Source organism: Erythrolamprus reginae, chromosome 6 (assembly GCF_031021105.1).
Source record: "Erythrolamprus reginae isolate rEryReg1 chromosome 6, rEryReg1.hap1, whole genome shotgun sequence".
In the NCBI taxonomy this organism is placed as follows: domain Eukaryota; kingdom Metazoa; phylum Chordata; class Lepidosauria; order Squamata; family Dipsadidae; genus Erythrolamprus; species Erythrolamprus reginae.
Genome location: NC_091955.1, coordinates 12708945 through 12726491, shown reverse-complemented (window position 1 = coordinate 12726491; position 17547 = coordinate 12708945). Strand labels below are relative to the sequence as shown.

The window sequence follows — 17547 nt, the reverse complement described above, 5'->3', positions numbered from 1 at the left end:
AAAGAGTAGTAGATCCTTGGAACAAACTTCCAGCAGACGTGGTTGGTAAATCCACAGTCACTGAATTTAAACACGCCTGGGATAAACATAGATGCATCCTAAGGTAAAATACAGAAAATAATATAAGGGCAGACTAGATGGACCACGAGGTCTTTTTCTGCCGTCAGTCTTCTATGTTTCTATTAGATCTGAAGAAACCAACAATTAAAAGTTGATGAGCTGATATAAAGCATAACGCATTCTTTACCTATGCAATGATGTTGCATATAATGTGTCATATAATAAAAATATATTAAGATGAAATTAAATTTATGTTACTATGAGATAAGATGGTAAAAGGTTTAACTGTCCATATGGAAAAGACGCAGCAGATACGAAACTTGATATCTGAAAGCTATCATTGTTTTATTTAACAATTTTATTTTAACAATCTTCAAATGCAAGTGTATACAGTGGACAAATTTCATTCTGCATCAAGAACTATTAATTGAAATCCCCAATGAGTAGGTCACACAGCCTATAGATGTTCATCTGAAACTAGATTAGCATTCCCTTGAAATGCCCTCAAAATGGCATTTTGTCCTACGATAGGTAGATATGATGCACATGCGGGTATTTCTAACATCACCCCAAAGCCCTGATCAAATAAAAAATGCACAACTAATACTAAAAAATGCAGAACTAAAAATGCAGAACTAATATACAAAAGCAACAAAAGATGTATAGCCTTCTATATTGTCCTTCCCTATATGGTACTTATTTTTAGCCCTACTGCTTTAGCCTCTGATAGTTTCATATGTATTGCTGTTGGGAATATGTACCTATGTAGGATCTTTCAGGTTAATGATAAAACTACAATGAAAACAAAGTCTTGTTTTCTTCAATCCGCTCTTTTTAAAAATAAAATAAAATAAAACACAGCAATATGTACTACACTATTCCTTTGTTTGAACTTCTAGTTTTGGTTTCAGGTGCACTGCAGATATGAACAATCAACATTCACCCCAATGACAAAATGCAGGAAGTTTGCCAGTTCCACCTAACTATTTCATTGTTTTAAACTGAAGTAAGTGATTTAGTAACTACACATTTAACCAGTGCAACAGGGATCATATCACCTTATCTAGGGCTGTAACGTAGTAGAACCAACAGGCAGAGAGCTCCTCTTCCACGTCTGCCTTTCATTCTCCTCAGGGTCTGGATATTGAGTAAGATCGAGGATCAGGGTCTGACTAAATAGAAAGTCATCTTGCTGAAAAGGGAAGAGAGATTGGGCGCGTATTATCCTACTGTAACGGTACAGGGATTGTTTTCAAAATCATTAAAATCCATTAAGCTAAGCGTTTCTATTTTTCATCTCTAAAATAAATTGGGCAAAGGCATTAAACCCAACAGGATCGACACAGACTTCAGAGGATAATCAGAACTGCAGAAAAAACAATTGCTGCCAACCTGCCTTCCATTGAGGACCTGTATACTGCACGAGTCAAAAAGAGGGTGGGGAAAATATTTACTGACCCCTCTCATCCTGGACACAAATTGTTTCAACTCCTACCCTCAAAACGTCACTACAGAGCACTGTACACCAAGACAACTAGACACAAGAACAGTTTTTTCCCGAACGCCATCACTCTACTAAACAAATATTTCCCTCAACACTGTCAGACTTTCTACTAAATCTGCACTTCTATTCTGCTAGTTTTTCTCATCATTCCTTTCACCCATTTCCTCCCATGTTGACTGTAGGACTGTAACTTGTTGCTTATATCCTAAGATTTTTATTAATATTGCTTCTTCATTGCTTATTTGACCCCTATGACAGTCATTAAGTGTTGTACCACATGATTCTTGACAAATGTATATTTTATTTTATGTACGCTGAGAGCATATGCACCAAGACAAATTCCTTGTGTGTCCAATCACACTTGGCCAATAAAAATTCTATCCTATTCTATTCTATTCCTTACTTGAGAGTAGACTCCAATTAAAACATCTGCTTTAGAATAGAATTCTTCCTTCAAGGAAATAACTATAGTCTGGAACCTTTCTTTCGATTGCTGCCTTATAAAGCTTGATACCTTTTTGGAGAAAAAAAGAGATGGCCGTGAAAATTGTTAGTTATATGAAATACAACAGGATTCAGAAGAAAATTTATTTTATAAATTGGTAAATAAGCTGCTGTGGGAAAAAATCAAATTATCAAAAACCATTACAGTACAGTGGTCCCTCGAGTTTCGCGATCTCGATCTTCGCGAAACGCTATATCGCGATTTTTCAGCAATTGTGACCATCTCGATCTTCGCGAACGCTATATCGCGATTTTTCCCACCCGATGAGGTCACTCTCTTCCTTCCTTTCTCATCTTTCTTTCTCTCTCTCTTTCTCTATGTTGCTTCTTCCTCTCTCACACTCTCTTCCTCCCTCTCTCATCTCTCTTTCCTTCTCTCTCTTTCTCTCCCCTCTTGCTCTCGAGTGGCCGCCTAGCAGCTGATCTGCTCGGCAGCGCAGCAGCAGCGAGGAGCCGAAGATCTTCGGCTCCTTGCTGGTGCTGCGCTGCCGAGCAGATCAGCTGCTAGGCGGCTGAAGGAACCTTCCCTGGGTCTTCCCCGCCGCCTCGGATCCCGCTGATGCCCGCCCGCCGTTTGCCGCTTGCCCCGTTCGCCCGCCGCTCCCCTCGTTCGCCCGCCGCTCCCCTCGTTCGCCCGCCGCTCCCCCTCGTTCCCCCCGCATCGTTCGCTCGCCTCGTTCGCCCGCCCCGTTCACCCGCCTCGTTCGCCGGCCTCGTTCCCCCGCCTCATTCGCTCGCATCGTTCACCCGCCTCGTTCGCTCGCCCCGTTTGCTCGCCCCGTTCCCCCGCCTCGTTCACTCGCCCCGTTCACCCGCCTCGTTCGCTCGCCTCATTCCCCCGCCTCGTTCCCCCGCCTCGTTCGCCCGCTTCGTTCCCCCCGCCTCGTTCGCTCGCCTGGTTCGCTCGCCCCGTTCCCCCGCCTCATTTCCCCGCCTCGTTCACCCGCCTCGTTCCCCCGCCGCGTTCACCCGCCTCGTTTCCCCGCCTCGTTCCCCCGCTTCGTTCGCTTGCCCCGTTCCCCCCGCCTCGTTCACTCGCCCCGTTCACCCCGCCTCGTTTCCCCGCCTCGTTCCCTCGCCTGGTTCGCTCGCCCCGTTCACCCGCCTCATTTCCCCGCCTCGTTCACCCGCCCCGTTCCCCCGCCTCGTTCGCCCCGCTTCGTTCCCCCGCCTCGTTCGCTCGCCCCCGTTCCCCCGCCTCGTTCCCCCGCCTCGTTCGCTCGCCTCGTTCACTCGCCCCCGTTCCCCCGCCTCGTTCACCCGCCTCGTTCACTCGCCCCGTTTCCCCGCCTCGTTCGCTCGCCTCATTCCCCCGCCTCGTCCTCCCGCCTCGTTCCCCCGCCCCGTTCCCCCGCCTCGTTTCCCCGCCTCGTTCGCTCGCCCCGTTCACCCGCCGCTGTCGGGACACCCCCCACCGCAGCACTTTGAATCCCGCCCTTCTGCTGGATACATGCGATGGGGGGGCGAGCTGCCACAGCCCTGGCTCTCCGCGCCGCTGGTCCCACCCACCGCCCGCCAAAGACGCCCAGCGAGAAAGAGGCCTCCGAGCCGGACTTGTTGCTTCTGCCTGCCAAGAGAGCCGGGCGTAGGCAGCAGCCGAGAAAAGTCGGCGCGGAGGTCTCTTTCTCGCTGGGCGTCTTTGGCTGAGGCTGCTTTCTTTTTTCCGGGGGGGGGAGGGAGAGAGAGCTTCTCCCCGCCACCTCTCCTCCCCGCCGGAGCTCTGCCGCGTGCGCCCCTTCGCAGCCCCCTCGCTCCTTGTTCTGACAGCCCCCCCCCCACCGCAGCACTTTGAATCCCGCCGCTTCTGCTGGATACGGGCGTTTCACTTTCCCTCCCAGGCAAAAAGGTGCCGGCATTCTGGGATGATGGGGCCGGACTTCCCAGGCGGAAGGCGTGCCCCTCTCCCCGGCATCTTTTTGCCTGAGAGGGAAGGTGAAATGCCCCGCGTAGCAGCTGCTACGAGCGGCGTTTCACTTTCCCTCCCAGGCAAAAAGATCCGGCCCCATCATCCAGAATGCCGGCATCTTTTTGCCTGGGAGGGAAGGTGAAATGCCACTCGTAGCAGCTGCTACGAGCGGCGTTTCACTTTCCCTCCCAGGCAAAAAGATACCGGCATTCTGGGATGATGGGGCCGGACTTCCCAGGCGGAAGGCGTGCCCCTCTCCCCGGCATCTTTTTGCCTGGGAGGGGAAGGTGAAATGCCCCGCGTAGCAGCTGCTATGAGCGGCGTTTCACTTTCCCTCCCAGGCAAAAAGATCCGGCCCCATCATCCCAGAATGCCGGCATCTTTTTGCCTGGGAGGGAAGGTGAAATGCCCCTCGTAGCAGCTGCTCCGCTTCTCAGCTGGGAAGCGGAGCTGGCAATGGTGGACGGCGCGCGCGAGCGCGGGGATACCCCAGCTCTGCTTCCCAGCTGAGAAGCGGAGCTAGGGTGTCCGCAAGCGCGTGCGCGCTTTCGGGACACCCCCATCTCTGCTTCTCAGCTGGGAAGCGGAGCTGGCAATGGCAGACGGCGCGCGCGAGCGCGGGGATACCCCAGCTCTGCTTCCCAGCTGAGAAGCGGAGCTAGGGTGTCCGCAAGCGTGCGCGCGCTTCGGGACACCCCCCCCGCTCCGCTTCTCAGCTGGGAAGCGGAGCTGGCAATGGCGGGCGAAGGGCGGGTGGCGGTGGAAGTAAAAACACCATCTGCGCATGCGCAGATGGTGTTTTTACTTCCGCACCGCTACTTCGCGAAAAATCGATCATCGCGAGGGGTCCTGGAACGGAACCCTCGCGATGATCGAGGGATCACTGTATATTGGATGACATATTTTAACTTTCTTTGCTATATTTATGGTTTAAATGTGTTTAAATTTAAAAGGGGGAGAATGCACCATGATAAAAATAACGTGTTTCTGATTTTATTAAATTTTATTATTTTATAAGGTAATTGAGTGCTGCACAACTCCCCAAATAGATAATTTACATTAAAAACATATTGCAAGATTACACAGAGTAACATTAACATTAAATCTATCCAAAATAAAGTAATTTCTCCTCGGAAGGAAGAGGAAAGGTAGAAGGAGGATTGACAGTTGAGAAGGCATGCTTCCAGGCCCCTAAAGATGGGGGGCAATTGGAGCCCACAGTGCTAGAGAGCTACACAAATAAGCATTGGATTTAGCTACAATAAACAGAGAAATAGATGACTTACTTTTCCAATGTTTGTGTTATCAAGAGCTGCATCAACTTCATCTAAAACAAAAAATGGAGCAGGCCTAAAACTGAAAAAACAACGTAAACACAATTAAATGATTTATTAAAAATTAGTGAGAGGTCAGTTCCTGTGAATTGAAGGTTGCCACCTTTATCATTCAAAAGCAAGAAAGGAATTTAGCTTTGTGGGACAAAGCTTTGATTACAGTAAGTAGAAAGCTGACTCACAAATACTTAAAAATATGTTGTGTAACAATAGGTATTGGAGGCTTATTTTTGCCTGAGTTTAGGGGGAAAATATCCTTAAATAAAGATGATTTTATATTTTTACAGGAATCTTCTATTAGAAATGATGAAACATCATCTGAAATTAATCAGGTACTTTACACATTACTGGTAATAAAAACATTAACGCAGCTGCAGTTATGTTGTTAGTTGGGAAAGAGGCTAATATAGTAATAGCATGTAGTGCTTCACAATGTTCTAAAGCCCTCTCTAAGAGATTTAGAGTCAACAGAAATGGCAGAATATTGATCAAGACTATATTGAACATCAAAAATATATTGATCCTTACAGACATATTATTATTAATCTGAGGATATTTAATTTTGACATTTCTTACTAATTTTAATGGGCTTATTAAAAACAATCCTGGTTTATTTCGTAGATATTTTGCAACATTGCATACATTAGCATATGATCATTAATTCTAAGCGATGACATCAATATACTGACGTATCCAAATATTAATAGACACCTCTGTCCTATATAATTACAATCAATTTCAGAAGCTAATCTAGGTTTATATACAAAAGTTTACTTACAAATGTATGGCATACATTTCACCTTTGGAATAGGATCTTGTTTTTTAATGAAAAGAAATCTGAATTAAGAGAGGGGATTTTATTTTGTCTTAAATTTATGCAAGATTGCTCATTCTTGCCAATTAAATAAAACATGCTCCCAAAAGAATGCCTCATTCTGTTAGAAATATTTGCAATCTTGAAATAATTACTCAAGCTTGATATGATTAAGCTTGAGTACTGCAAGAGTACAGATAACATAGCTGACAATTTCACCAAGGCACAAGGAGCTAAACAACATGTTGAGAATTGTACTAGGTACAACCTGAAACAGTAAATGTAAAACTGTATTCAATGTAAATTATATTGTCAACCCCAAGGGGAGAGATTGTTAGTACATGGTACTCACCTGTTTTGGGGTTGCCATGTATTAAGCTACCAATGGTAGTTTACAACTGTAAAGTTGTAATATGTCTTTAAGAAGTTTGACTGGCTTGGCCACAAGAGGGCGCAAGTACCTTTCCCTGTGGGGGGAGTTTACTTTGAGATATACTTAGCTGTGTGTGGCTGTGTGCGATTTGTTATCTTTTGCTACTTTGTGTTGTATGTATGTAAATACAGTGGTACCTCATCTTACGAACGCCTCTTCTAACGAACTTTTCAAGATACGAACCCGGTGTTTAAGATTTTTTTGCCTCTTCTTCCGAACTATTTTCACCTTACGAACCCAAGCAGCTGCTGCTGGGATGAAGGGGTTTCTTTCCCCCCCCCTTTTTTGAAGAAAGAAAAGGGAGGGGCTGCTTGGAGTAGGAAACATTTTGCAGAGAACAACGTGCTTGCAAAGGAACTGAAAGGGTGTCTTTTGAAGAAAGAAAAGGGAGGAGGGAGGGGCAGCTTGGGGGAGGAAAATTTTTGCAGAGAACAAGGTGCTTGCAAAGGAACTGAAACGGTGTCTTTTGAAGAAAGAAAAGGGAGGGGCCTTTCTTCCTTCCCACTCACCCTTTAGCCTAGCCTTGCTTCTTCCACCCGCCCCCTTTAGCTGCTCCTCCCTGCCCTCTGTTCGCCTCCCTTCTAAAGTTTGGGATTTTCCTGAAGGATTTGCACGCATTATTTGCTTTTCCATTGATTCCTATGGGAAACATTGTTTCATCTTACGAACTTTTCACCTTACGAACCTCCTCCTGGAACCAATTAAGTTCGTATGATGAGGTACCACTGTATGTAAATAATACTTTGTTATATACTAATTCTGTTTCTTTTACTGGCTGGATCACACAACTTCACCACTGCAATAACTCTGCTGTGTGTACATCGACGGTTTCGCACAAGGCTGCACCGAGACATACTAACAGGGCGCATCATTGCTTTGAGTTTGAAGCTCTGAGAAGGCACCATCGATCTGAGCAATTGAGTAGAAAAGATTCCTCTCGTTTTGCCTTCCTTTCCCAGAGACAGAAGCAAGAGCCGGCTTGCTTACCTGTGTATCGCAAACACAAGAGCCAGAGCTGCAACAGATTTTTCTCCGCCTGACAGGTTGTCCATTGGCATAAATCGTTTCCCAGGAGCTACACAGTTATAGCCGATGCCTCCCAAGTAAGGTTCTTCTGGGTTCTCTGGACTAAGGAAGGCCTACAAGACACATTTTCTCATTCAGTTCAGAAGTAGAGGACGCTAGGTAGTCGTAGAATGAGCTTCCCATTCTTTGCCAGAAGCAGCAGAGAGTGTTTCAAAAGGTAGTTGGGCTGCTGCTTCAGTGTCATTGTTGCCTTGAGTTCCTCAGGGGTATGTACAGAAGACAATTTCATCAGGAGATATCTGAAATTTGATGTTCAGGGTTTGGTAGCACCAGAAGTCTGAAACACACCTAATTTTATCTCCCCGTATGCATTCATAAAAGCTGTTGGGTGTCAGAATGGCAAGAGATCTGAAGCTTAAATGGGATATGATGAAAAGGGATTCAACCTGTACTATCGTGTTTCCCCGAAAATAAGACACTGTCTTATATTACTTTTTGCTCCAAAAGTTGTGCTACGTCTTATTTTTGGGGTGTGCCTTATATTTCTCAAATAAGACAAATTCACAGGCAGAAAAGCTGACACCCCCAAAGAAAGTGTACCGTACGGTACACTGATTACGGTACGGTACCTGTCAGTATGGCACCCACACACACAAACTGAGGCACATATATGGTACAACAGTATACTCCCACTATTGCAGCTTCCGTCCACCAGAGGAACTACAGTCTACGCACTGTAGTGGAGACTGTAAGGGCGGTGAGACAGCAGCAGACTGTGTCTGCTGTACTGGACAGTACAAAGAGATGGAAGGGGCCAGCAGGGGACGCCACATTATTACGGTACCGCTATGAACAGCTTTGAATGGTACCGTATGTTTTTCCACCGTACCGTATGTAAACTTGACTATGCCTTATTTTCGGGGGGTGCCTTATATTAGCAAATTCTGCAAAACCTCTGACATGCCTTACTTTCGGGGTACGTCTTATTTTCGGGGAAACGGGGTATATAGATCTGCTTTCCTAAGGATCACAATACCTGCATGTACTTTTAAAAGTACGTTCTGGAATAATCATGTTACTGATTTATTAAGTTTGCCTCCTCCCAAATACACCATTCCATATTTTGCCAGGGCTATATGCTGTTCTGCTGGGCCGCAGAAGCACCCAAAAACGAGGCAATTAAACACACACACACACTCACAGGCTTGGAAAAAAGCAAAAGGTTTCCTTTATGTACAGAAGGCTGCAAGCCTCAGCCTCTGCCAGAGCAATGCTAGTTTATGAGTCCAAAAGGTCAGAGTTAATCACTCAAGTCAGCACAGAAGCCTTTCTGGCTTACGTCAGCCAAATAACTCACTGCTTGAGTGTCAGAATGTTCAAAGGTGTCCAAAGGAAACAGGAAACCACGATTCAAAGTCTTTCTCCAAAAACTGAACGATAAATTCCCACATCAACTGCAAACCTTCCCTCTTTTAACACTGCGGCAGCATCCTTCATTCCTAACAGCTGTGACCTAGAATCTGTTTCTGTGTCTGCGCAGCTGCTATTGGCATCCCATCAATCTCCTGAGTCGGACATTGAGAATAGGATCGTTCATTATGTCCTCCCTGTCTGACTCAGATGAGACTCTGGCTGGAGAACTGACTGGCTCTACTGCCCTCTGTGCCTCTCCAGCCCCTTCCTCACCCCTTTCTCCTTCTGGTTCACTGTCTGACTCCTCATCAGGCCTTCTGTGATCGGACGGCCCCGGCTCCTCTGAGTCAAAATCAGCAGCCATAGGAGCTGGCCTGAAGCCAACCACAACATATGCAACCCTTCAAAATGCTCCTATCAGGACAAAAAACTCTCTTTGGTAATAACTCTCTGTGATTCAATGCGTTTTATTCTTCAAGCTTACCTGCTCTTTTTTTTTTTTTTGGAAGTCATGAGACCTCTTCTGATTTATCTTTTCAGACATTAAAAGACCTCTTAGGAAAGTGTTACTGAATTTTGAGTTCGTGTTTTAAAGTTTTAAGATCTCTCGGTGTTTTATGTAACTGTTTAATCTGTATTTGTTGCTTCACTCTATAACTACATTGTATTGTTTATACTTCAATTTAGCAACTTTCATGTATACTGCCCAATATGGAAACGACATAAATTAATAACAGGTTCTTAATAGTGATGTATGATGTATCTATCATAAAATGTCATGTTTTAATTGATCAATATTAATGAAATATTAACCTGAGCGCTGTTGTTTCTACAAAGTTTCTTGTAGATCTGATCAATAGCGATTGATACATGCTCAAAACACCGGCTGAATCTCCAGTATCTCTCTCTTTTCAGTTTTTCAAATTCTTGCTTACATAATCTGGCTTCTTTCCTGTGGGCTTCAAATGCTATAGAGGATTAAATAGAATAAAATGTAGCAGTTAAGCATTAGAATTGATATTAGTAAATATATTACCTCACCTTAAGTTATCAGCAAATGCAAAAATAACTATTATTATAAATATGTATAATAGGGTACTCTAAAATTTAAACATGCATCCTATTTCAATTTATAAACAATATTTTTAATGGAGGAAAAGAATTTAAAAATAAGCCTTAAGTGGCAATATTTGGTCCTGGGTTTTGTTTTGGGTGTTTTTCTTTTGGTCCTTCTAAACAACCATCTCTCTGAAAAGAATATATTATTTACTGTAGCTTTTCTCTTTATTCAGCAGTGTTACAATACAGCCGTGAACACAGTGGAAAATAACAAAGTCATACATAATATTTGTGTCCTGCTGCACATGCTGGCACTACAGCTTTATGTGCTGCAACTCTTGATCTTTTTAAAGCACTTGATGTCTTCAAATGTACAAAGGTTTAGGTGTAGAATACAATATACTATATTTATAAATATATATAGTCTTCGGAGAGGGGCGGCATACAGATATTATTATTATTATTATTATTATTATTATTATTATTATTATTATTAAACAAAGTTAAACTGAGCTGGAGCCCAAATCTGATTCACTAGCAAAATTTCAAATTAGAGATAAAGCAAAGTGAAGTGCTAGAAAAGAAAAGTGCCTCCATTCTACAAATTATTAATGAAAAGTGTTGAGCATTAATTACCATTGAGAGATTCTTGGAATCTGCCTGTAATAATATGAAGATTCTCCAGTGCTTTGAAATTTGGTGCTGCTGTTTTTAAAAAAAGTTTTTCTTTACATGCCACTTCACGCTGAAGTTCTTCCAAGTAAGTCTCAATCTCTTTGTCAGATTGCAATTCCTAATTGTAAAATGAAATAGTGATGACAACAACCAAATAGCTCTCAACCATTAAGGACTGATTAGAAGATTCAAGAGCTAAAGAGAAAGTGGAGTAGAGCTAGGAACAGCTATAACATTAAATATGATAAAATAATATAGAATTTTAAAGAAAAAAAAGAACACAAATTATAGCATGGCTGTTGAAATGCGTCCTTTGAAAGTCATACCATGTATTACTGTATTTTTCGGAGTATAAGACCGACCTTTTTCCTCCCTAAGAGTTTGAAAATTATACTCTGAATGTATCTTTTTTCAGCCCTAACGATGTGCTAACAATTTTCTCAGCTTTTACCTTCAGCTGTTTTCATTGTTACTCTCTCTGAAGAATGTTTTTCCAGCCCTAAGTCTTTGCATGTTTCTTTTCATTGCTCTACTTGCGCTGAATAAGTGTTTTTTCAGCTCTAACAAGGGGATAAAATAATGTGCTGAAGCTGACCAGACTAAGGATGCTATCCAGAAAAATATCTGGTAGGCAGATTTCCCCCCCCCCCCCCCCCCCAAAATTTTCCTCCCAAAAAATGAAGGTGTGTCTTAAACTCTGAAAAATACAGTATTTCTTTGCCCATTACATTCTGGGGATTTCTGCAGTATAGGGGGGAAATGTCAAGATGTTCGCTACAATGGTACAAAGTTCTGCCTGCTTTTTATGTGTGATAAAACTAGGCTGAGCTTCAAGTGTGTTCTTATGATGGCCATCTTGATTATTTTTTTTAGGACCACACTTCTATTATATTCACTGGAGAAATAAAACTTCTCAGTAATAATTTTATATAAGTGTGATATTGAAACTACTCAATTCTAACTATGTAAAGTTCAACTTTTGGAATCTAAATCAAACCAGATGTGAAACTTGCTTTAAAAAAAACTGAAGTAGTGTAACCTACAACAGCGACGAGTGGTGCAGTGGTTAGAGTGCAATACAGTAGGTTTCTTCTCCTGATCACTGGCTGCTAGCAGTTTAACAGATCAAATCTCACAAGGCTCAAGGTTGTCTGATTGACGGGACCTGGAGAAGGCCAACTCTGTGGAACCTAACCGGCCGCTGGGATTCATACAGGAGAAGGCGGTCCCACAAGTAATCTGGCACGATGCCATGTAGGGCTTTGTAGGTCATTACCTACACTTTGAATTGCATCCGGAAACCAATCAGCAATCAATGCAGTCCATGGAGTGTTGGGGAGACATGGGCATGTGTGGGGAGGCCCATGATCGCTCGTGGGGCTGCATTTTGCACAATTTGAAGTTTCCGAACACTCTTCAGAGGTAGCCCCATGTAGAGAGCATTGCAGTAGTTGAACCTCAAGGTGTTAAGAGCATGAGCAACTGTGAGTAGAGACTCCCTGTCCAGGTAGGGCCACAACTGATGCACCAGGTAAATGCCCCCCTCGCCACAGCCAAAAGATGATGGTCCAAGGTCAGCTGTGGATCGAGGACGCCCAAGTTGCAGATCCTCTCTGATGGGGTCAGACATCCCCCCCCCCTCAGAATAATGGACAGACAGATGGAAGTGTCCTTGGGAAGCAGAACCCACAGCCACTCAAGTCTTGTCGGGGTCCAGTCTGAGCCTGTTAACATCCATCCAGACCCTAACAGCCTCCAGACACTGGCACATCACTTCCATTGCTTCACTGAGTGGACATTGGGTGGAGATGTATAGCTGAGTATCAGCAGCATACTGATGGTAACTCACCCCTTGCTCCCGGATGATTTCACCCAGATATTAAGTAGCAGGAGGGAGAGAACTGACCCAAGGAACCCCACAGAGGAAGGACCTAGGAGTCAACCTCTGATCCCCTCTTAACACCGACTGCAACCGACCAGAGAAGTAGGAGGAGAACCACCATAAAACGGTGCCTCCAACTCCACGGAGAGGGGCGGCATACAAATCCAATAAATAAATAAACTCCCAACCCCTCCAGCCAGTGCAGAAAGATACCATGTAAGTTGCTTAGAATAATAATATTATACAGTGGAACCCCGACATAAGAGCTGCTCTACTTAAGAGCAACTCGAGATAAGAGCTGGGAGGGGAGAGATATTTTTGTTCTACTTACAAGCCCAAATTCGAGATACAAGCGCCAAGGAGCTGTCTCCTGAAGCCAAACGCTAACTTCCGCGTTCGGCTTCAGGAGACAGCTGCGAAGCGGCGCGCATGTTTTAAAAGGTTGCAGCCGGCCTGGGGGGCTCGGGGGGGTGCTTGCAGCTTTCTTTCTTGCTCTTTTTCTTTCTCTCTTTTACCTTCCCTTCCTCTATTTCTTCTTTTCTTTCTCCTTCCCACCTTCTTCCCTCCCTCCCTCCCTTCACTCATTCCTCTCTTACTCTCCCCTTTCATAAGTTTCCTTCCTTCCTTCCTCTGTTCCTGTCCCTTCCCTCTTTCCTTCCTTCCTTCCCACCCTCCGTCCATTCATTCACCCATTCCTCTCTTGATCGCTTAAAGCCGGTCCCTGGTGCAAAAAGGGTTGGGGACCTCTGTCCTACAGGATTGGGTGGCAGAGAAGTTGAACATATGTAAATTTAAAAGTTTAAGAAAGTTTACAAGTTAAGTGAAAGAAACTTCATTATTCATTTATATGTACATGTACATTTCTTCATTAAAAACATGTCTTTCTGCATAATTTAGACGAACTTTGTGAGTTTTTTGAGGACTGGAACCAATTAAAATTATTTACATTAATTCCTATGGGGAAAAGTCGTTCGAGATAAGAGCTGCTCGACTTAAGAGCCCAGGTCCGGAACGAATTAAACTCGTATCTCGAGGTACCACTGTATATGGAGAGAATATACATTTTATTACCTTTAACTGTTCACTAACACTGCTATAGTCTATCTGAAGTGCCTCCTCTCTTTCATAGATATCTGCAGAGACTTCTGTGCTCTGAGTATCAGGTTCCAGCTATAACAAATGGTTAAGTCAATATTAAGAATTAAAATAAAGTAAGTATGTAAGAATTAAAATAAAGAAAAGAGCAACACTATTTCACTTCTCTGAACCTACCCAACATCTGAACTTAGCCAACATTTGAGGGATTAAAATGTCTTTATTATTGTATTTTAAAAAAATTTGAACAGAAAAAAAAAAGAGGCAGAATGAGCAATCTTTAATTCTCATCCCAAAGGTGCTTTTTCAAAAGGCAACTGGACTTTGTTTTTCCTTGAAGATGTTTGGCTTCTCAACCAAGAAGTTTCTTTAATTCTGGTATCTTTAATTTTTATATTTGCAATACCAATATTCACTTTCAAGCTCCTTTAAAAGCCTAGTTTAATGCAGTTTTATTGGCTTACACACTTATGAACAGATTTTTAACATCTAAAATTTCCTTAATGATTCTGCCACAAAGGAGGCTACCCTACCTCAATTTCACTAATGTCATCCAGAGATCCCAAAAGAAGATTTATCTTTAGATCTTTCAGCTTGCAATCAAGAAGCCTGTTATGCCTTTCTAATTTCTTCTGTTCCAGAGAGGTCTCAATAGCTCCAGCTTCCTTTTGTAAGGTTGCTAACTCTCTGCCAGCAAAAGACAATGGCAAATAAAACGTGACATTGGTATTTCTGAAACTTGAAAACAATTATGACAGTTTTCCATGTTAACATTCAATTAGGTACCCTAATATACTAGAAAAGGTAATAATAATAATAATAATAATAATAATAATAATAATAATTTATTAGATTTGTATGCCGCCCCTCTCCGAAGACTCGGGGCGGCTCACAACAACGGTAACAATCTACTTTTCAGTTAATGCTTTTTACCAGCATTGATCTCAAATGTAACATAGCACTCTAAATCTTCAGCACTTTCTGCCCAAATTCAGGACATTAATTGCTCATTAGACAATTCCAGTAGTGAGATAAATAAACTAATTGTAGGAAAAGAACAGGCAGAACTGGGGAACTGAGTAAAATACATCTTCAGTTTAGAGTCTTTACATTGCCACAAGAGATCCATGTCCGGCTTGAATTCCACTGACTCTTTTTTAAAAAAAAAATTTTTTATTAAGTATATAAATATTTAAAAAGACATTACATAATTTATCATGTGTTTACATATTTTGACTATACTTATGTCTTAAACTACAAAATATAGCCCTAACCCTCCCCCCACCCGAACTGAAAATCAGACCAGTTCTTTCTTAGTATGTATTTGCGGCCTGTAACAACAGCAGTCAAGTTCTGTTTTTATATATAATATATATTATTTACAGCTATTATTTCTTCTATTGTCAACCCATATGTAAAATTCTTTCCAAGTATTGTAGTAGCGTGACTCATCTTTATTTTTAAGTTCTTGTGTTAATTTATCCAGTTCTGCACAATCAAGTATTTTTTTAATCGTGTCTCTCTCCGTCGGTATATCTTCTTTTTTCCAATTTTGTGCGATGCATAATTACTGCGATTATATGTTGGATCAAATAATAATATTTTCTTTTAATTCTTAGATCTATTATACCCAAATGAAAGATGTCTCTGGTTTTAATTTAAGTCTTATTTTAGTAATTTCGTAAATCCATAACTTAATTTTGTTCCAAATATTCTTAATTTCAGGGCAAGTCCACCATATGTGGAAGTAAGTTCCATTTTTGTTTCTGCATCTCCTTAATGATTTTGCCACAAAGGAGGCTACCGTACCTCAATTTCACTAATGTCATCCAGAGATCCCAAAAGCAGTCAGGTTTTAATTTGGGGTAAATTTTTGCTAGTCTTGATGGTAATAGATGCCACCTATAGAACATTTTTAAAATATTCTCTTTATATTTATTTATTATTTATTTATTATTTAGATTTGTATGCCGCCCCTCTCCGCAGACTCGGGGCGGCTCACAACAAAGTGAAAACAATTTACAACAAATCTAAATTACTGTTTAAAAATATTTTTAAAACCCCATTTTCTAAACACACATACATACAAACATACCATTCATAAATTATATGCAGTGGATTTAGTTATTTTATAGTCAAAGCATTTTCCATGGCATTAAACTTCCACCTTAAAGAGAAAATTCAAAATATGGAGTCAAGAACTGGTTGCTAGTCTCCATCCTTTGAAAGAGGATCTATTATAGGTGAATTAAAGTTCAGGATATAGAATAGAATAACAGAGTTGGAAGGGACCTTGGAGATCTTCTAGTTCACCCCCTGCTTAGGCAGGAAACCCTACACCACTTCAGACTAATTGTTATCCCACATCTTCTTAAAAACATCCAGTGTTGCAGTATTCACAACTTTTGGAGGCAAGCTGTTCCACTGATTAATTGTTGTCAAGAAATTTCTCTTAGTGGTAAGTTGCTTCTCTCCTTGTTAAGTTTCCATCCATTGCTTCTTGTCCTACCCTCAGGTGTTTTGGAGAATAGCTTTGCTCCCTCTTCTTTGTGGCAACCCCTATGTAATGTGAGAGGTTCACAACCCAGGCCTGATAAGACTATTTCAGGTAAAATTATCTTTCCAACATAAATCAGTTACCTATTTAAAGTTGATAACACCTTCCTTGATTCTTCAACTTTACTCTGTGCTTTTGCAACATCACTCTTACTAATATTCTGCCTTTCCCTAAGCTGCTGTAATTCTTCCATAACTTCATTTACCATTTGTAAAAAGTTTTCTTCATTCTATATAGGAAAAATATTTGTCATTTTTAAAAATAGAAATGCTCAGTTGTTAAACAGGTTCTTAGCCAGACTATCTAATGAAGGATGACAAATACAGATTAATGGTAATATCAAAATGTGATTTTGTCATGATTATTTTCTCAAACATCCATAGATTTACATGGAATTTTACACAGCAGTTTCAGTAAAAAAATGTCCGTATTTCATTGTTAATTATCAATAATATACAACTGCAAGTAATTTATTCATAAATCACACTTATATGTTGCTATTAATCTGAAAACAGGAGAGAGGCATCTCACATCTTCCAGATACAGTTAAACAACAACCATCAACATGCTTGCTATTCAGACTTGCTGGATGCCACTAATATAATCTGCAAAACGTATATACAGTGATACCTCTACCTAAGAACGCCTCTACTTATGAACTTTTCTAGATAATGTTGTGTTTGGGCCTGGGACAGCCGTTTCCCCCACAGATGGGGGAGACGCTGCACACAGTGACTGTGAAAGCCTGGCTGACATCCAGGAGGATGTAGCAGTCAGGAAGATGTGGCAGAGAGCCAGGAAGAATTAGCAGACAGCTCAGGGGAAGGGGCTGGCAGTTCGTCGGACAGTTTATCCTCTCTCAGTTCGTCTGCAGGACAATACATTAATTTACTCAACCGAAGGGCCTTACAAAGAAGGGATCGCTTTAAGAAGCATGATAAGGCATGATAAGCACACCTGGGCTGGGTGTGGTTCCTTAATGAGGGCTAACGTCATAAAAAGGGAACGGGGCCAAGGGAAACTGTGGCTGTGGCTGTTTATCTGGGTGGTTTGTGTGTCGTCGTTGTTCCTGCTTTGAAGTTTCTGCTCTTGGATTTCAACTCAGCGTTGTGGGAGTTGAAAACTCTAGGACAAGCTGCTGCTTTTGTGCCGTGAAAATTCAGAGATCTTTTGGAACATTTATGCTACGTGACTTTTGTATTTGTTTGCTTTTCACTGAACTTTGTAGCTGGCTGAATTTTCAACTCAACCTGTGTGTTACTCCTGAAAGTAAGGACCGTTTGCT

At 42.1% G+C, this 17547-nt stretch overlaps 1 protein-coding gene across 4 annotated transcripts in view; it reads right to left on the bottom strand.

The window, feature by feature from the left end:
* Nucleotides 1-380: 380 nt before the first annotated feature.
* The window catches only part of SMC1B (structural maintenance of chromosomes 1B), a 66253-nt gene continuing 49086 nt past the window's right edge, over nt 381-17547 (bottom strand). For 3 of the 4 annotated variants that reach the window (XM_070755266.1, XM_070755267.1, XM_070755268.1), the window contains exons 18-26: nt 16346-16491; nt 14239-14392; nt 13682-13780; nt 10690-10846; nt 9808-9962; nt 7543-7694; nt 5261-5330; nt 1968-2078; nt 381-1252 (exon numbers count right to left, since the gene is read on the bottom strand). In XM_070755266.1, coding sequence (XP_070611367.1) covers nt 1124-1252; nt 1968-2078; nt 5261-5330; nt 7543-7694; nt 9808-9962; nt 10690-10846; nt 13682-13780; nt 14239-14392; nt 16346-16491 — 1173 coding nt within the window. In that variant the 3' untranslated portion in view covers nt 381-1123. The remainder of the gene's footprint in view (nt 1253-1967; nt 2079-5260; nt 5331-7542; nt 7695-9807; nt 9963-10689; nt 10847-13681; nt 13781-14238; nt 14393-16345; nt 16492-17547) is intronic. The other variant, XM_070755269.1, reaches the window with a different exon arrangement.